Source organism: Lutjanus erythropterus, chromosome 8, assembly GCF_056507025.1.
Source record: "Lutjanus erythropterus isolate fLutEry1 chromosome 8, fLutEry1.hap2, whole genome shotgun sequence".
Lineage (NCBI taxonomy): Eukaryota > Metazoa > Chordata > Actinopteri > Lutjaniformes > Lutjanidae > Lutjanus > Lutjanus erythropterus.
Window position 1 is genome coordinate 21,454,191 of NC_139324.1, and position 20,978 is coordinate 21,475,168.

Here is a 20,978-nt window from a genome sequence, read left to right on the forward strand (position 1 = left end):
TACACAATGTCTTCTTAGTTATGTAGTTAGTTTATAATAGTACAATAGTTAACTCAAACGAATTGATGGTGGCTTCTTCTAAAGAATATAGATTTCCTATTTTTTCAAGCGCATTTTAAGTTGCAAAGCTGAAATTCTGAATTTCCGTGGTGTCCTTGAACGCAGCACTACTGAAGCTGTGTGGTAGGGGTAGAGGAGGAGGGTTCGCGTCTGCGCTCGCAACTGGGCTGCATCTATCTGCGCGGACCCGCTGCAGAGTGGGACACATCTTCAGGACCACATCTGTCTTTCTGTTTTTTTTTTCTCCTCAGCTGGAGCAGAACCGGAGCAAAGCTGGAGCCAGCGGTGCACTGTCCTCCACCGGAGCAGCAGCAGTTCCAGTGGAGCGGCACGGAGCGGCAGCCTCCACCCTGGACCGATGAACTGGCTGAGATGTCCCGGCACATCTACACCCGACACGGGATAGGAGACGGGCTGCAGAAGCCCGTGTTCCAGGTGAGAGAATCAAGAAACCTTCCTCCTCTCTTGAAGTTGTTATAATGAATTATAACAACAGATACAGACATCCTTCTCAAACATAACAAAGGATGATAATACTGATTAGAAAAATAATAGGAGAATACACTCTTACTGTAGCAGTAACATTATATCTTTGATTAAAAAAAAAAAAAAAAAGAACACTGATCCCCACAGACACTAAACTCATTATGCTGCTCTTTGTTTAACTGAAGCTACATTCTTCATCATTGCTAATGTGCCTCTGAGGTGTCATCAATCACACCGGCACAGGTCCTCCCTGCAGTGTGCTGAGAATCTGATTTATGCAAAAAGAAATGAAATTGGATGCTTAATTATTAAGCATTTTCTGATGGAACTCGTGGTACTCATGATGTATGAAGTGGTCCAAGTCAGGATCTGCTACAGAAGCTTGATACTGAACCAGGCTGTCATTTGTATCTCTGTTGTCAGCTTCCTTAAATGCATGCAGACAAAACTCCATCCATAGATAGATGGAGAGATGGAGTATGTAATTTTATATGGAGATACTGATATATGTCAACAATATGGTATTTTATTCTAGAAAATCTGATGAAAACTGCTTATAGATTAAATAACCACAGCAGTGTTTGCTTTTAGTTAATCCAGCAAATCCTGACACATCAAAATATTTCATCTGATCGAGGCACAAAATTCTATATAAAAAAAAAAAAAAAGCATTACAATTTTATATTATATAATTATATGAGGCTGCAGCAACTGTTTTCATTATTGATTAATCTGACAGTTCTTGTCTTGATTAAAGGGTTAGTTCACCCAAAAATGAAAATTTAGCAGTTATCTTCTCACCCTCATGCAGACTGATGGTCAGGTTTAGTTTGCTAGTCCACAAAATGCTGCTGGAGTTTCACAGGAAAACAGAATTTCAGAATTTCTCAAACAATGGAAGTGAGCGGTGACCAGCTTTCAAACAGAAAAAAAACAACAGAAAAACATGAAATGCCTCCATACTGTTCATCTGGTGTAATCTAAGTCTCCCAACATGCCAAGTTGATTTGAAAGATGTTATTTACACAGTGTTTTTAGCCTAAATCTTCACTGTAGATCCTTAGTTTGGAGCTGTGTTTATGTGTACGTGTTCACCATCTGAACTGGGTGTGTGTGGTACAACGGTGTCCAAACCACATGTTGGGGGTTTAGGAGACTTGGATTATGCCAGACGAGCAGTATGGAGGCATTTTTTTCTGGTTGTTTTTTTTTCATTTTTTTCCATCTTCCAATTCTGCAACGCTGCTGTCCTGTGAAAACTCCAGGAGTGTTTTGTGGACTAGACACTTAAACCTGACCTTCAGTTGGCAGGAGGATGAGCAGATAACCCAGAATTTTCATTTCTGGGTGAACTATCCCTTTAGTCTCAATTGTTCAGTCTGTGAAATGTCAAAAAGCAGTGGGGGAGACTGGGGATGGTTACAAAACGTCTCAAATTTCTCTCAGTTATTTTGAGACTATTTGGAGTAGACCAACCAAGTCATTACATATTAAACTTACACTTGTCTGCTAATTACTCATACCATTTAAAGATGATTACATATGACATATTGTTCACAATATTCATGTGAAAGAAAGAAGTCAGATGTCGCAACTGACCCCAACCCAGGGGACATTTGCAGCACAGTCAGCGAACAGTGGCAACATATTAAAAATACATTAAATTGATCTAATATTTGCTTTTTGTCTCAATAAGCCTTGTATGCGTGCTATTATATTTCACTGTGAGACAGAAACAACAAATTTCCAGTAAAACAAAAATTTGTTTAGATTATTTATTGTACAAAACTGGATCTGATATAAAAACTGATTTTTGTCACACTACAGTGTGTGAACTGCCCTTATGCAACTTAATTTACCTCACTTGACTTGTGTATGATGAAAAAAGTACCACATGAATCATGAAATGAAAGAGATAGGTAAGAAACAAAATACAGTGAACAATAGAGATCAGTAATATACTGTAATGGTTTGGTAAGAAGCTGGATTGTGTCTGGCTGCATATGAAATAAATTCTGCACTGACTTTATTAATGAAATATGATGGATAAAATCGTTTAATTATTTTTAAGCACACATAAACTGAATATCTTCTGGTTTTGGGACATTGGTCAGAAGACGTGATGGGCATTTTTCACAGTTTTCAAATTTATACAAAATAAAAAGCAAATTAACTTGAAGTTGGAGGCATCCACTCACCTCAGATGTTTTCTAGTGCCACAGGCACTCTTGCGTCTCATGTGTTACCTCATTGGCTCCTCAAGCACCAAAACAAATTGGCTGCGTATGAAAATGGGTCACACGAAGTGAATCTGTGTAGCTAAGCAATGCCCATGCAAACCAAATTAAATATGGATTTTGGTATGGCACTCTTTTATAAAGCAATAAAAGTCTGATTTCATAATAATGAGGTCATCACAGAGGGCAAGAAGCAGCTGGAAAAAACCACAGCCCTGCCAATCCCACAGGACTGAGATACTGGTTTTAATGAGTTCGTTGGGGGGAAGGTGCCCTTCAGTTAGTGTGGGAGAGAATGAGGGATAAATATAGGGAACATACGTCAATAATAGAATCGCAAATAAAGAAAAGAGGTTTGTTTTTATGTGTGATTTGTCCTCACCAGGCCAACAGAGGGACCTACTCCAGACGCAGTCGACTGAAGAGGTCTGACGGCAGCACCACCTCCACCAGCTTCATCCTCAGACAGGTAGGACACTTCACCACATCAGCAGGACTCAGTAACCTACGTGGTTTTTAGCTAACTAATCTTTTAACACAGTCAACAGTGATAATCATTGGAAGACCCTGGGGAACGCCTGTCTAGAAATAAAATCTAGAAAACAGGGTACCCTTTACAGACCAAACATTATGTAGTATTGTCCATCAGTCTGTCCCATCCTTGTGAATGTGATATCTCAAGAATGCCTTGATGGAATCTCCTCAAATTTTGGCACAAACATTGTGTTTCCTGCTAGCAGCTAGTTGCTACAACTTCTTCCGTAACGTCTGAGAAAACACGGGATGCATTGAATACATCAGAGAGTGAGGACGGAAGTCAGTAAACATGACTAAAAATCGCATGAAAAAAAACTTAAACATCACCTTGTCTGTGAACATTATTTTTGCCCGAGTCATTTCAGAGTTTAATCTGAAATTGTGGTTGTTTAACAGTGACGACAACAAGTCCAATGATCCCAGCCTAATACATGATGTCATTAAACCTTTGCTATTGTTTTAATATGAGAGACACCCTTACTAGCACTTATGTTGATGTTAGGATGCTAGCCTGCTAAAACTCAAAGCACAGCTGCAGCGCACTAATGCTGGAAATTTGATCACAATATAATGATATTGGTTTTTCCATGAACACAACATTAACACGCATCTTTGATAAAGATTGCTTAAATTTGGTAATTTAAGAAATATATATTAACAACAAGTGGTACATTTTACAGTTGAAAAAGGCCTAAAGGTCCTAAAAGGCCATCATACACATGATAAACCTTTTTATGTGAAGGTCCAGTGTGTCAGATTTTGGGGTTTGTCATCATGAGTGTATAATCACCTGAAGATAAGAATCTTTGTGTTTTTGTTACCTTAGAATGAACCACTTCTGTCTATAAAGGACATATTTATCATTCCTTTTTATTAGTGGCAGCATAGTCTGAGCTGTCCTCACTACCATAGGACTCAGTTTACTCTAAACTGTGATATAGTTTTCTCTGACAGTATCACAAATTTGCATTTTTCATGCATTTGAACACAAAATCTGCGTAACTAAAAAACTAAAAAGTGTGAAAGTCTGTACTGAAAACGAACAAAGTGTTTAATAGGATAATGTGTGATACCAATCCTTGCACAGAACACAGCGAACACATTGGGGGAGTTGTTGTTTGGAGGAACTCTTGTTCAAATTCCTCTCCATCTTGTGTGCTAGTGTACCACTGGTGCTGTCTGGCTGCAATCCTTCAAACTGTTCACTTACACAACTCTTAGTTTCACTCATGAAAGTTTGATTCTAATGTCAAAAGAGAACCGCAGGCCTATTGGTATCAGGCGATATGTTGCCAAGAAGGTAGCTCTTTGCCTCTGCTGTAGTTGATGGAATCGATGATATCAGCCTGTGATTCAGCCTGTTCAGCTGCTTATGAGGCGTCATGTATAATTCATAAGGACGGGGTTAGGCAGGGCCGTTTGAATGCTGTCGCTGCCGCCTCCTCCTTTATATGTGCCACTGTAAAACAAATTCAAATTGGTTTCTGTATTAAGTCCCTTCTGTAATTCATGACACAGAGGGGAGTTACCCAGGACTTGGACATCATTGCTAACAAGTTACCAAGGGAACTGAGGCTGTGGAGGCCATTCTTCAGCGACACAAGGATAGTTTATTATTGGCTACCTTTGTCCTGAACATCCTCTCTTTCTTTTTCATTTCATTTCTCCATACTTGACCTCGATGGAGGAGGTTTTTTTTTAAAGATGAAGCTGTCTAGTTTAAAAAAATAAATAAATCGTCCATCATGTGCTGGCCTGTGCGAACGCCACGTGTCTCTGAGGAGATGCAGGAACGTCAAATCAAAACAAACCAGGTCAGCTCACCGGGACATGCTAACAAAAGCACACGACAACTTGTCGAATCTAATAGCCAGCTTTGATTTATGATAGTGTCAAGCGCTCACATCTGTGCCTGCTGCATTTTCCATTGCATGTAGGTCAGTTCATACATAAGAGATTTTCTTGTGTGATATACTGAGTCCTGAGGCCCTACAGGTCGCTCATATAATTTCTAACTTTTAAGCCAATATTATGAGGGAAATTTTGGTATCTTTTGATGGTTTAAAGAGTTACGTGTTCAAGTTGACACTTGCCTGTCAGCGGAAAAAGGAAGCACTTTTAGTGGAGGTACTACAATGGGTGCAAGATCATGTTGCAGACAACTGTCCAATCATAGCTTAACAACCGTAACTAGGCACAGCTGGCCTGTCAAGCTTTGCATTTTTCTAAATGTTGAAGTGGTGTGCTGGCGGCTCTAAGAAGAGCAATCAGACTCTCATAAGTTTGAAGGGTGCTGACTTTTTTGTAGCCAGCAAAAAAAAAAAAAAAAACCCCACAAGCACAAATGTGTGAGGCGTGGATTAAACCCTGCTCCAAGCTGCTAATAGTGTCCACCTAGCTAGCTTACTACCTGCAGCAACGTTACCTCCAACCAAACTTGTGTTTGATGCCACTGCATTTGACAAACTCATGGTGCATTTCCATGGATTGAATTAAGATTTGAGGGGGAGGATCTGGTCTGGTGCCATGTCTCTCTCTGCCTCACTCTCTTAGGTCTGAGCTGAGTTAGCTTAGCTCTTATCCCAGCTGTCATCCTGGGGCGATTGCAATCTGGCTGGTCTGGCTGGCTCAAGGTACGCTGCACTTGAGCTAATCCCAGCATTTCCTATATCGATGTTAATGACTGTATTTCTGTCTTGGGCAGTGTGAGAATGGAAAGCTTGACAGACATAACAATAGTAACTAAGGAGGTCGGGAGGGCCGAAAAAAAAAAAAATAGGGCCCAGGTTTGATGATGATGGAATCTTATACAACTTGCACCAATATGTTTAACCTGTTGACGTTTCACATTAATTATTGAGTGCATGAAAGTAATTATGTGGCTCACAGGAAGGAGGAAAAGGAAGATATAATGGGCAGAAATAAAAAAACAAACAAAAAAGTATGACTAAAAAGAAATGGATAAAAAGCAGAGTAGACTGAAAGAATAAAAAAAAAAAAAAAACAACTGAGTCGGAAGGACAGAGAAATGTACATAAAAATGTCCTAGTCACTCCTTTTCCTCATTACATGCTCACAGATTTCTGTAACACCCCCGCTGTGATTTGTGTCATCACCGGTGTGATCGTCATCAGGTGAGAAGACGAGCAGTGGGCTCTCTTTGATTCCCTCGTGTATCCATAGTAACAGCTGCCCTTCAACAACAGGGGTCAAGCGCAGAAGGTTGATTAGCGGCAAACTGCACATCCTCCTCCTTTTCAGCAGAAAGTACTTTTTATTTTTTTACAGTAAATGCTCACATGAAAGAAGAGAAAGCAGGGAAGAATGCAGCCTTTAAAGTTATATAACATTTATTGACCTTTTCCTCGTCTCCAGATCATTTCAATATCTCACTCCTTCATTTTAGACTCATGAATACGTCATGTTGGCTTTTTGACAGAATTCTTCATCCTTATCGCAGTTCTTTGCTTTGAAAACTTGATTTAGTGGCACATGGAAAAATGCTGAAGAAAAGGGTTATTCATGTCATTTGTTTATTTATCTCCTTTTTTGTTCCCCTGAGCAACATGCGATGGTTCCACGGGTGTTAAAAAACCCTGAAAACTTGGTTTCTCATCTCAAGCATTTCTCTTTAATGTTAAATATTACTTCCTGACTAAAACAAGAAGAACCAAAGTTATAGTTTGGACAAAAACATCCAGAGTCATTTGTTATTCAGATTCTAATACGGATTAAACTATACCAAAAAGTCAAGGTACAATAATACCAGGATAAAAAGTCCATGATACGTTATTAAAAAGCAAAGAAAAAAGACGACTTGAAAAAATGTCTTTCATTAAATAATAAATCTGATACGTGCAGCAGTTTTTGTTTGTGTAAACTCAGTTTTTCCTTTCAACTTAAAGTGCCCCAAGTTTCCTTCTTAAATAAAATAAAATAAAATAAAAGTAGCCAGCCATGACCAAAGCACGTGCAAATAATTGTGGTGAATTGTCTTTAGCAGCAAATGTTTTAATTATGTTTTTATGTACAATTGCAACATAATGCAGCAGTCAGAAGCAGTCCTTTTATAAAATAAAATAAAATCTGGTATGTTTTGATATTGTTACATCTATAGATTCTAACATATGCCTGTGAATATTCTCATTCATCCAGGTCATAGTTATCTTAGGGCATTAAATCGATTGCAACTGGACTGGTAAAATTGTAAAACTATAGATTCTAACCATTAGCTTTATATAAAGATGAACAACATGACAGTTTCCCAAAAGTGAAGCCAAAACATCTTGATTGCCCCCTGGTGTCTGGCTGCAGTATAGGTCATAAATCCTACTGCCCCCATATTAGCAAATGGGACATGGGCCTAATTAAAAACATCAAATAAATTTTTCCTGGAAATGTTTTTTGTAATTTTCAGTTGTCCTTATCACACTGATGTCTGTTCAAGTGTTAATTGTTCTAATCAGTTTGGTTTTAATTAGTTATTTGATGCCATAAAAAGTTTTACATGATGACTGACAGCTGAGCCCTACTTGCAATTGACTGGTGTGACGGTGTGTGGATGTGACCTTGATACCGTGGCTCCAACCCTGGTCACTACACACACACACACACACACACACACACACACACACACAGACTGGCTCCAAATGCCTTCACCAGCGCAAGAAGGCAGCGCTTCATTTTTGTACAGTGGATGGAGGTGGAGACGCATCATCCATCTTTATACATTCAATGATTCTGTGACTTGAAAACTCAGCTAATGTGCTTCATCAGGACTGTGTGGGTGGAGTCTGATGATCTGATTTGATTGACTGTACTGGCAATGTGAGCAAACGACCACACAACTGTCATCAGATTGTGATTCAAATATTGCTAATCCCTCTTCACCCACTTCAAAGCAGCGAGAAGTGAATTCACTGCAGATAACTCTGAAGTATTAGAGCTGAAGGGAGCTGAGTCTGGCAAACTGTCATGGCTGGAGTCCGTGGGATGACCTCACACAGATCAGTCCATTCAAGGGAAAAGGAAGTCAAGATGAGAAAATGAATGAAAAGAAAGAAATGTTTAAAGAGAGCATTACTTGAAGTGATTGTTATAAAATGTCAGTGTGTCTCTTGTGTTCAGTTGATTTCATACAGAAAGGACAGAATGTATTCAAGGAAGATCCAGTTGATCAGTATGAGTCACCGCGTGATGCACTGACATCGGTAGATCTGTTACAAAGAGGTGCTGGTAGAACACCGATTCTCCCAGATGGTGTGCTGAACATCTACATGCACCGCTCGTGTGGACAGATGTTTTCTCTGCGTGGTCGGTGAGGGGAATATCTGAACAGTTTCCGGGCCATGATAAGAGGATGCCAGAGCTCGGCAGATGTTTGCTCTCAGGAATATAATCCAGAGCAGCAGCACTAAAATGGCACAGAGGACCTTTGCACTTCCTCAGTTTTTTTTATATAGTTGTTTGTTGGTTTTAGAGAGCTAATATACAGTACTACTGCATGTTTGCTCACATATCCTGCATCAGAGTGCTGATCATGTGTTCTCAGAAATTACAGGAATAGTTTGATTATTTTTATTTTCAGAGTATTTTTTGATAGGGAACCTACAGTTATAGAGTTAAGTATCAGTCTCTCTCTCACTCAACCAGACTCCTGCAAAAACATTTATTTTATCTTGCAGAACAAGGAAGTTGCTGGACTACTGTTGCCTTTGTTGGTTAGTTTGTTTGTGTTATTGTGTGACTTTGTAAAAGGTTAGTTAAGATTCACCCAAGTCATATAACAACGCAAAAAAACTAATAACAGTAAACAAGAAACTCCTGCATTCTGCGGGGTAGAATGACTGTTTTTGCAAAGTCAGGTTGAGCAAGAGAAAGCAATATTTTTTTTGTTTTGTTTTTTTAGGTGGGCCTTTTTAAGTGGCTAAAATATGTTTTGCTGCCAGCCCTGTCCATGACAGTATATTGCTTAACTTCCATGGTGGTACTCCTGCTGCTTCTCCAAACTGAAGGTGTACTGACCACAATCTGTTGTCATTATCATCATACCATCATACAACCCCACTTCAAATTATTGAAACTATCCTTTTAACTCTACGTGTCTGAAAGATGCAGTCAATCCCATGAATGTGGGAGGCAGCACATCAGTATGTGAAATGAGGCTGCCAGCAGAGTCTCCTGTGTCACTATGTATTTACATTGTCAATGTACATATTGTATATGTACATTTTTTTTGCTTCATAGTCTCTTATCTATGCATATGCACTGGTAAAAAGTAATTATATCATATATCAAGTGTCCTAATTTTATTTACATTTCTACCCGACTGCAGTGGGCGGTAACAGTTGGTCAAGGTTAATGGGCCATGAAAAAAAAGAGAAAAAGAGGACAGAATGTGCAGTTAAAGAATTTGATGAAATTAAATGAAAGTAGATCATTGTGCACCAAAGCAGAGTGGGAAATAACACAGCAATTTCAGTAACCAACACCATCTATTCAAGTCTTACCCCCCCGATGTCGATGTCTAGAAGGTTGGAGAGAACGAGGGTTTCAGAAGTTGCAAGCACTTATTTTGAGACTGAGGTGCTTTGTTTCCCCAACAAGGGGAGTATATAAAAAGATTGCAAGTTTTGAAGGCAGTTTGTTAGATCTACAAAATACTTTACACACAGCATGTTCTCATGAGATACCACCTTTGTTTGCAATGCAAATTGAATGTTTCCCAGTAATGAATGCTGCAGGGACTGTTAACTTTTAATTTTTTTTCCATTAAAGTTTTAAAGGAATTATGTTTTAGTTGAGGCAGTTAATGCAGCTGTGAACCAAAGACCTCATCACTGCCTCTTTTAAAAAGTCTCAATGGACATCTTTTGCCCGCACTCACATCCCTGGTCACCAAATTTAATTCCCCTCTGTCTGAAATTCAAAGCACGAATGTACGGTCTGCAGATTTGAATAAAGTCTCATTTTGGGATGGAAAAGCTTATGATGCCACAGCTTTATCCCAGAAATTAAATTTTCTGAATCACAATACATTAAATAGAGACTTCCCTTTAACCTAATTTTTCAGCTTGCAGGCCTGCAAAGTGATAAGAAAGGGGCTTCTTCGCACGGCTAATCCCTCTTATGTAGGTCACATGGCTCAACTCAGCAGCCTTTCATTTGTGAATTACTTGATGGGGCTCGGGCACTGCTCTCAGGGCGTCATGCTGGCACCATCCACTAGTCTGCCACCACCTCTAGAGTAAATCTATTACCTCTGGAGACCACCTAACAAGATTACCGATGAATAGAACACTTCAGGAGAGAATGGCAAATTTGAGTTACTGTACTGCTCAGCTGTGTTGGTTAGTACTGCTGCACAATTCATCCTCACCTGTGTCTGCTCAATGAATCAGTCTTAACACTGAGATTCAGCAGCAAAGGCTACTGAAAGTTACAACAATGACACACTAAATAAATACAACCCACTCATGCATACAGCCTCTGGCTGCAACTAATGATTATTTTCATCAGTGAATGGATATTTTCTTTTATTAATGAGTAGATTTAGTGTGTAATTGAGGAAACATAAACACATTAAACAGTCTAAAAGCTAATTTTAAAGTGGCACAGAACAGAGAAAAAGAAAAAGTTCCTTAAAGAAAGATTTTATCTTGACAAATAATTACTTGATTATCAAATATATATATTATCAACTAAATATATAGTCGGCAATACATTTCCTAACAAAGTGATAGATCAATAATAATTTGGTAATTAATCATCTATTAATCATTAAATAGTTGTTTCAGCACTATTTCTTCATCTGTTCTTGTAAGGATAACTTATTTTTGTTCCCTTGTGACTTGCCCTCACCTTAATGCTAATCATAACAAGCCTAACCCCAATCCTAATATTAACATTAAAGGGATAGTTCAGATTATTTAATCTGGGATTGTAGATGCTGGTCGGCACATCCCCAGTTTGCAGAAGCGGAGAGTAGTTCCCACATGGAAGCTAAGCAATGTACTGCTGTGGACATGGTCAGCAACAAAATGCAATACATTACTTTGTATGCAGTGTTACTTTTGACAACGATATCTAGAAGTTGAGAGGAACCTGTGCAGTTCGGCTGCTCCAACAGCAGTGTCAAACTTACACAAGCCTTTACTTCATGAAGAGTGACCCTGTCTGAGACCATAACACTACAGATTCACTGAGTGTACAGAGGATCACAATGTTCACCGGAGATAAATCAAGAATATTAACAGAAATTACTTCATTCCTGAAAATTTTGACTACCTATAAAAATAAGAATTCATGCTTTTTTAAAAAAATATACAGTATATTGCTGCTTCATTACTTAAATGTGGCAGAGGTGGTCTGTTTTTTCTTGATTTCTCCATTGTCTATTTCTCGCTATTTTCACAACCAACATCTAACTAATATGTAAAATTTGAGGAACGTTATTATCGCCAACCAAAAAGGTACCTTCATCAGTTACTGAGGGCCACCGTCTAATGTCATCAATCCAATTATCCATGCTGTCACTGTCAGTGGGCAACAGCAGAAACAGTGTCTAGAAGGGAATCCCAGACTCGCCAAACATCTCGAGAGAGTGATCATTTTAACCAGAACCATGAGAAAATCTCATTTCTCATTTTAGGTTACCAGTACTCATGCTGCTTCCCCAAACTAATGAACAGACTCTCCCTTTAAACCTCATCATGAAAACAAAGTCTGAATCATAAACTAAATGTTTCAGCTGTTCTCGCAAAATGATGAATACATAGAACCTTCTCTCTTGCTCCTTCTTTATCTCTCTCTTTCCAAAAAAGCCTCAATTTATTAGTTAATGAACCTGCAGCCATGTGGCACCTGTTTCAAGTGGAACATTGTCACAAAGCGTCGCAGCTCTCATTCTTAAAGGCTTCTCCTTGATCTCCAGACGCAGGTCAGAGTCTGAGTCAGCTCTTTGATGTGTCGCCTCTGTTTCTCAACTTGAATATCTGAATGATGATTATAAAGCTGTCAGGTGTGGTGAGAGGTGCTTGTTAAGAGGAAGAAAACAGAAAACTGTGGCAGGTTTGATGAAGATGCATCATCTGATGGGAGCAGGTGCATCTGCTGTAACACAGTTTGTCAGCAGAGGGCGCTGTTGCTCTACTTTATCAAAAAAGCAGCTGAGACAAAAAACATCCTCTTGCATTTTCACTTGAATTGGATAATAAAACAAAAGAGATTTGGAATGAATAGAAGTATTTATTCCTTTTTTTAACAGGGATGTTTGACAGTCTTACCTGTTTTTACTGCACACAAGTTGCATAGCATCAGTTGTAGAAATAGGGCATGAGCATGTAGGGAAATTATAAATATTAGTATAATACTAATTTAATATCCATACCAAGACATCTTTTACAGTACTTTAATGTTTTGCTTTTGATTAGGGTTTGTAATTTTATTTCTCTTCACATTTCAGTAGCCAATTAACCTTTTAAAATGTTTTTGTTTTTAAAGTTTTTAATCTTTGATCATGGAAGTTTTTTGTGACCTTGGCAATATATACTATACAATTCTACTCAAGCATGCTGAAGAAGTATCAAGGATCAGCATTTTTTTCAGCATCTTCTCAACACCTTGCCTGTTTTATGAGGAAATAAAGAATAATAAATATATAACTTAACTAATAATGTTTCACAATGTTAGGGAACAAATCACTTGGCCAGGATTCGTGAATAAAAAAAAATTGCCAATATTTTTCTTTAGGATAGTAAATAAGAAATGACTTTACCATTCCTCCATTATCCTGTGAGTGTGTTCAGCTGTCTCTTTGCTCAGAAAAAAGTGTCAAACCTCAGACTTAAATGTAAGTTTTGCCACTATGGTACTCTTTTGCGAACTTCCTTTCTCATTCTTTGGTGTATCTGACATATCCTGTGTTATCTACAACTATTTATAAGAAGTTAGAACAAACTAGTGGCTAGAATGAAACTGTTACCTTGAATAAATTACAGACCTCTCTGGGTTTGAACGTTGTTGGGAGCATTTGGGATAATGTCAGTGCACAGCTCAATAAAATATATAACATAGGTCTAGAGTTGTTAGATATTATAATGCAGAATTTTTATGTTATAGCTTTAAACACTACATTTTTTAAAATAAGGTTCTCAAAAGGGTTCTTGCTGAAAGGCTTAAGTTCTACTCAGAACCATGCGAGTGTTTTTTTAAAGAAAGGGTTTGTCAAGGGTTCTTTGTAAGTCTAAGGGTTCCGTTAAGAATTGTTTTTGGGAATAAGTTCTCCACAATCTAAGGATTGTTGAAGGTATAGATGTTTAAAGATCCTCACGCTCAAATATTCAGATGTTTATCCATGATTCAAATGGTATTAAATGTAGATGTATCTGGACAGTCCACGTTTCCCATCATACACACTCGACTTGACTGAGTAGTTTAAGTTTAATGTTTTAGTTTCCAAAATGCAAACGTTACTTTTTCTTAGTGTTTGTAATGTTTCTGTTCAGATCATAGAACTCTTACAAGACAAGAACGTTATAGGTGAAACCCTTGGAATCTGAAATGGTTCTTGGTACAACCCCTGGGTGGGTTCTAGATGAAACCCTTAGAAGGTGGAAATGGTTAAGGAAACAACCTCTAGGGAGGGTTCTGGGTGGAACCGTTGCACCGTAGAAGGAGAAGAAATTTTCTGTAAAACCTCTCATAGATGGTTCTGGGTGGAAACTTTCACAGATGGTTCTAGGTATAATCCTTTATGTTGGGTTCTAGGTAGATTCCTCCCAAAGGGTTTCATGTGGAACCTATATACAAGGTTCTATCAGGGACCAAAAAGGGTTTTTCTACGGGGAAAAGCTGAAGAATCGTGTGTGTTTCTAGTATGCGCCTTCATTTCTAAGAGTGAACTTGCTGTGTGATCAGTTTCCCTGCACCAACAGTTATAGATTATACATTTTACAACCCCTGTGCATTTATGAAACTGTAAACACATGAGCACTTGTTGTAAGAGTAGCATCAGGTCTGCCTCATGTTTACAGCATCACTCAGCTGTTCGCTTCGATCCTGATTGTGTAAATTATAAGGCACTCTTTGAAAATGGGCGTTTAGGTTCAGAGATGACTGCAAACACACACATATCCATGCACAGAACACTCACAGTTTGCTGGTTAATGCTGCTCTCAGACTGCAGACCCCCACCACCACCTCCTCCTCTGCTGCTTCTTCCTCGTTCAGTATTATTGACTGGAGCCTCCACCGGCCAATCGGCAGGCTGCATCCCACCTCTGTCATCAGCCCGTGCTGGAGGAAGGGATTGGCTTGTGTGATCTGAGCTTGGAAGGCAGATGAAGTGCCAGGTCGGCTCTGCCTCTGGGGACAACCAGGCTGCCTTATAATGGGAACCAACACTCGCTCAGCTCAGGGGCAATAACATCCAATTCAGCATCAGGAAAACACACACGAGGCTCCACCATTTTTTTTTTTCCCTTTTTTCTATCTGCTGCTCTGGTGTGGTCTGGCTGCTCTGTGGTCTACCTTCATGTGGAGACAGATTGGTGTGCTCTGTCACTCCCCTGTCCTCATCATCCATCCTCTGTGGAACATCCTCTACTGTTTCTGTCTAGAAGAGCTGCTTTTTGGATTCTCACTCCTCCATGTACGATAACTTGTACCTACATGGATTTGAAGACTCGGAGGCGGTGAGTGGAGGCAAGGGCGTCTGACACTTGTAAACCATGCTTTTCTGTTGTGTCGTGGCTGGTCGATCCCTTCATGAACACCCATGGAATGAGACTTGAGTGGGCTGAGCGTGCACTCTTCTTGGGGGAGTTGGAAGAGGCTGGGGGAAGGGTGTGCACGAGTGTGCGTGTGTGTGTCGGGGTGTGTGTATTTGAGAGAGCGTGTGTCTCCTCAATCAACCAACTGTACAGTTTTCTCATCGATGGTTCTCCTCCTGTCTGGACTGAGCGTCTGCAGATCTGAGCCCTATTTCTTTACCATATGGATGAATGGCCAGTGTGCAGCTCTGTTTATTGGCATTGTGGCTGCATTTGTATTTTTCTCACTTGTCTGTCTGTCTCTCGTTTCATCACGTCCCACTTAACATCATCAAGGTGTGCAGAAAAGCAGCAGCTGTAACCATAATGATCACACACAATGGCCTTCCGTATCACACTGAACGTCTTTCACACAAGACAGAAATGCATGCGTGGTAGAGAAACGTATAAATTCTCATCTGTAACACACACAGGAGATGGTACACACAGACAGACCTACACACTGCCTTTGATACAGTGAGGCCAGTATTATTATTGATGAGCAGAGTGGGCAACCACGAGATAAAAATGTGTCGGAGGAGTAGCGGAAAAATGCTTACAAAGGCAATAAATGTAGGAGCTGCTGCTGCTGCTGCTGCTGGGTGGAGGGGAGGAGGGAATCCCACTGAGCCAGAATCTGTCAAGACCTTTCTTTAACTCCACCTGACATCCTGGCTGCCTCAGGAATATTAAAGGTGGAGGGAATCTTTCACACATTCTGTTTTATTCACAGCATTTGCAAGGGAGTGTAGGTGATTGTTTCTGGAACAATTTAGCTGATCTTCATCTCTCTGGTCTGGCCCTGTCAATGCCTGCATCTTTACAGAGGGGTTTATCTTATCTAAGGCAGTGGTTCTCAACCTGTGGGATGGACCCCACAAGGTAGTTGTGGGATCATTTCTGGGGTTCGCCTGATGGTTGTGGAGGAAAAAAAACAAAGAGAAGGCAATTTCTGAAGAAACTGCACGTAGCTGCAGGTAAACTGTAAACTGCTTTGCTAGTTTGAAAGGTTGAATAATACAAAGAATCTATGAAAGATGTGGAATATTTAAATGTTTATCGAAAGGCTGACACGAAACCGAAAAGGTTGAAGATGAGTAATTGACTTCTATTAACTGGGCTTCAAAGAAAGTCGAATATTTTGAGAAGTGTTAATTGGATTTGAAGTTGAATGAAAGCCAAAATGTATGAAAGAACATATCAGTGAGTAATTAAGAGTTGAAAAATCTTGAAAATGTGGCAAATTTGAACATCCTGTCTTTCACTGTGAATAGGGAAAATTTCACCAAAAACGGAAAGAAAAACAGCCGTAGCAGTTACCAACATGAACTAACATTTTCTGAGCAAACAGAAACACCGACAAAAAGAACATTTGCATTTTGTAACGTGAAATAAAAAACTTAACACACTACACAAGCCAGCACTAGGCATAATAGGAAATGGGTCACTATTTTAGACTGATTACATTATATCAACTGTACCAGTGATATAATTTGCCTCAATAGATTTAATAATGTGTTTGTGATTCAAGAGTTTCATTCCCATCCAAGTGTCAGAAGTGCTCTGTCAGTCACTTCACATTGTCTGTGCACAAAATGAAACAGGACTTTCAGTGACAGAAAACTGAATGCCCAAAATATGTCAAATCTGTTACTCTATATGCCCCTAATAGTACAGCATCAACCAGAAATACTGTCTCTTACTTGTTGTTTCAGCTGGTCTTATCATATGATATTGTCCAATTATGATGGGTCTGAATAACTGATGAGGCTGGAGACAATTTGTTTCTACCTCAGACTGTTCAGGAAGTGGATTCTCTGTAAAATCCCAATATCTCAAGGAGAGACTGTCTCATCCAGCCTTTTATGTTTGACTGCATTCATTCATTACTTTACTTCTTCTTACTCTGGTTCCATTTAATTTATTGGATTGATTTTTCATGTTTCTGTGCTACTGAGTTCCACATTGTACCATGTTTAGAACAGTACTGGCAGCACTACAGAGGACATCTTTGAAGCTCTTACTGTCCTTGTGGTTTGCTATCAGCACTTGTCATTAGCTTGTGGGTGTCTGGATTATCGGAAGTGAGACTTTGTCCAGGGACATCTAAGGCAGCAGGCAGGGAAAATAATAGCCTACTTTTGTTGCATCCTCGACCTGTAATGACCTGCAGGCTCTCTTGTATGACTCATTTCCAGCAGATTTCTCCATGACTGTGTTCTCAGCTACTCAAGAACACTGTCTGGCACTCTGACCATTAATGTAATGTTGTCTGAGATAACCATATATAACGTATGTCCATGTCACCCACCTGCTGGTGAATGATTCGAAATACCTGCTTATTCCAAAACCACCATGCCTCATGTTCATTGATTAGTTAACAACTACTAAACTGATCATCAACCATTTTGATAATTGTAATTTTTCTAATTAAAAATTGTCCAAGTTCTATGATATTAGGTTCTCAAATGTGAATATTTTCTGTTTTCTGTACTCTATGACAGTGAGATGAATATCTTTGGGTTGTGGACAAAACAACACATTTGAGGACATCATCTTGGGCTTTGGGAGACAGTGACCAACATTTTTCACCTTTTTATGGATCAAACAACTAATCAATTAATCAAGAAAATGATCGACTCGATTTGCTCAGGACTACCGAGTTGTTCACAGTTGTGTAACAAAAATTAGGTGATAATTTCAGTTTATGCTCATTTCCAGTTTGGGGGCTTCAAGCAATTACCGATTTATCAATATGTTTGCTAAAATCATGAACCTTAAGCCCTAATTTTAACAGTTTCTTTGGAAGTAAAAGCAAATTTAGACTAAGATGTTACTGAATACAGGTACTTCAATTTTAATAATAGCCTTCACCAAAACACATACAGGAATTTAGTTGAATAAATTTTTTTAAAAGTTGAAAAAATGTACTAGAGAAAGTTCAATAAAGTCATTTAAGTTTTTAAAGATCAGCATTTCAGCAGACTCCCCAGCATGCATTCTTTGAGAGGTGAAACTCTCCTGAGATCTTTCTTTTTTATATTTTGAAGAAAACATGATGAAAACCTGCTGTATGTCTTTAATACACTTTAAGATATGCCATGGTTGCTTGTTCTCACAGTTCACAAGTTCTTCGTGTGAAATGGAGAAGTGACTTTTCAAACTGAGAAAATGAAAATGGAAATCCATTTTTTTTTTTTTTATGTTTGTCAGTATGACTGAAGAGTTGTTGGTTTAACTTCATATTGTACCATTGAATTGATATCAAGTTTATTGGACTACAAAAGTTTCTTTGTAATTATCACAAAATTACCCCAAGTTGTCTGCTCAAATTCAGACAACCCAAGACTTTATGGCAGGCCAGATGCAAACTTTTTTTTAAGTTAAAACAAATAGTTTATTTTTACAGTGTTGCAGAGTAAAGTTCCCTTCCCAGCTTGATGATGTAACCAACTTGCTACAGTTTTGCACAAATACAGTGTAGTTTAATGTATGACTCACCTCTACAAAAGCTATTATGTACAATAAAGACCCTATAGGAAACTTGCTGCAGTGGCTGATAAGTAATTGTGCTGTTGCAAGGATGTGAAGGAGACTTATCTGAGTCTGGAGACCACTTTACGTACATCAAAACTTTCAGCCCTTTAAACTTCATGAATGAAGTTATGATGTTTGAGAATGGTGAGCTCCAGTCCCTTATTTGGGCTCAGCTGTGTTAAAGCCTAAAGGTATGTTTCTATTTCTTCAGTCTTGTTGGCGGTGGATATAATGAAGCAGAAAAATGCTTTTAGCCTTTTAGCCAGGGGCTGATAGGTGCAGAGGTGAGGGGAGGAAGAAGGATGGAGATGGGAGGACAGACCAGGCTTTGGCGTCTGAACAGATAAGGCTTGAGTGTGCCACGATGGACTCAAGACTGGCCACTTGACACTCCTAGATAATAACCTCACAAACAACTCATTGTCAGTGCGCCTGTGTGTGTGTGTGTGTGTGTGTGTGTGTGTGTGTGTGTGTGTGTGTGTGTGGGTAGAGACAGGAGATAGAATGAGAAGAGTGGGAGAGGCTGGTTGGCAGTTCTTGCTTGTGTCTGTGCACGATAGTAATTTTGGGAATGCTTTAAAGTGCCTTGTGCTCTGAATACTTAAGTCCCTTCTGATAAAATGCGCTGAATGACATCATCTGTGTCAGTTGTATCCTAAGTCATCATACTCACAGTGCCCATTTTCCTCTGATGTCACACAGCATGAGAAGCTCAAATGTTGTAAAATTGTAAAAAAAAAAAAAAAAAAAGTAGAGAATCTGACAAATCATTACCATTTCGCTGCCTCCTGATTCATCAGCAGCTAAAAATACTGAAATGAATGGATAGTGAAAATCTGGAAGGACTTCAGGCCATATTTGAGCTTCCCAACCTGAATGCAACATCAAAGGAAAATGGCCACCTTTTGAATATAGTGAATACAGAAATCGGCAGTCAGATGACCAGATTTGCTCAGTGATTTACCTCAGATCACTAGGATTAAATTTAGTCTTGTCTTAGCACATGAAACCACAGCAATGCGAGTTATTAGACAGAAACATTTTTATTTTTACTTGATTACCTAAATATACCTGTATGTCTGCACCTGTCATGAGAATTTGGTTTATCATGTACAATTTGGGAATTGTGGCAGTTAATGCCAAATAGAATATGGCAGCCAATTAGAAAACTTACTTTTTTCCGTGTCATCCAAATACTCCCTCCAACCAGTGATTACAATATATTCATGCAGGTGTGTTTCAGCCCTGAGTCTCAGCTGGGAAATGTGTGAGTGCAGCAAGTTTGCCAGGTTCATTATGCTACATGTTCACTGTGCCCTATAAATACACCAAATAGACTCACAAAATGTCATAAAAGGAGATATTCCTATATCTATTTTCCTTATTAAATGGAAAAATCCAACTGTACACCCTCTGAATCCAAGTTTATCTCTCATAACAAACTGAGACAAGTTTAATTACCTCAGTCTTTCCATCCGTATAAGAATCACCAACTTTGGTTTGGTCACCAAAATGTAATTTACTCTTTAAATGGCCACATGGAGGATCTAATGTCCCCAGAACTAATGAGTTCTGTATTGGCCCAATGACTCTATTTCTACTAAATTTCACTCAAATTGGTTTGGTAGTTTTTGAGATCAGTACTGAGCAGTGTTGGTTAAACAGCAATTTGAAGATGTCACCTTGGGCTCTGGACGCTAGTTAAGGACATTTTCTTGCAATTTTTTCACCTTTTATAAGCAAACCGATTGACTTATTACTTAAATAACAGAAAATTTCTAATGAAATTATTCCCATAACTAACCAACAAGCAACAATACAAGACAGAAATCTAACCTCCCTGTGAGGTAAAACTGCATCTGCTGTTTCCAGAGGAGCAATTCATTATTTCAGATGGTGAAACATAAAGCACCTGTGTTCGTCTATAGTGGCCTGGTGTGGGGTTTTTTATCTTCCTTTCTCTCCAGTCCTCCTGTTATAGATTTCATTTGTAATGAGGCAGTAAATAACAGTTATTTAGTTATTTATCAAGGAAAGACTCCCATGGCTCTGAATGGATCATTAGCAGAGGCGCCTGGAAACCCTAGACAAAGGCATTAATCCTTTCCGTCCAGCCTGGCAGGTTGATTTCAAAGACTTAATGCAGTATAAATCCTCTGTTGCACATGTGCCCATTTATTTTCATTAAATTATTGATATGCAATTGTAATATTTTTTCACAGAAGACACAAAGTAGGGTTTCGGCGATACTGTCAGAACAAGAACAAGTCTTCCTCCTATCCTGCTCACCTTTTCTTTCCCTGCTTCAAAG

General features: G+C 39.0%; 1 protein-coding gene across 3 annotated transcripts in view; it reads left to right on the top strand.

The window, feature by feature from the left end:
* Window positions 1-214: 214 nt before the first annotated feature.
* The window catches only part of cacnb4a (calcium channel, voltage-dependent, beta 4a subunit), a 45,247-nt gene continuing 24,483 nt past the window's right edge, over window positions 215-20,978 (top strand). The window contains exons 1-3 of one of the 3 annotated variants that reach the window (XM_084724884.1): window positions 215-495; window positions 3,169-3,252; window positions 14,942-15,013. In XM_084724884.1, the coding sequence (XP_084581010.1) occupies window positions 433-495; window positions 3,169-3,252; window positions 14,942-15,013 (219 nt within the window). In that variant the 5' untranslated portion in view covers window positions 215-432. Of the gene's footprint in view, window positions 496-3,168; window positions 3,253-14,652; window positions 15,014-20,978 lie in introns of those variants that run through there. The other 2 variants (XM_084724882.1, XM_084724883.1) reach the window with 2 other exon arrangements.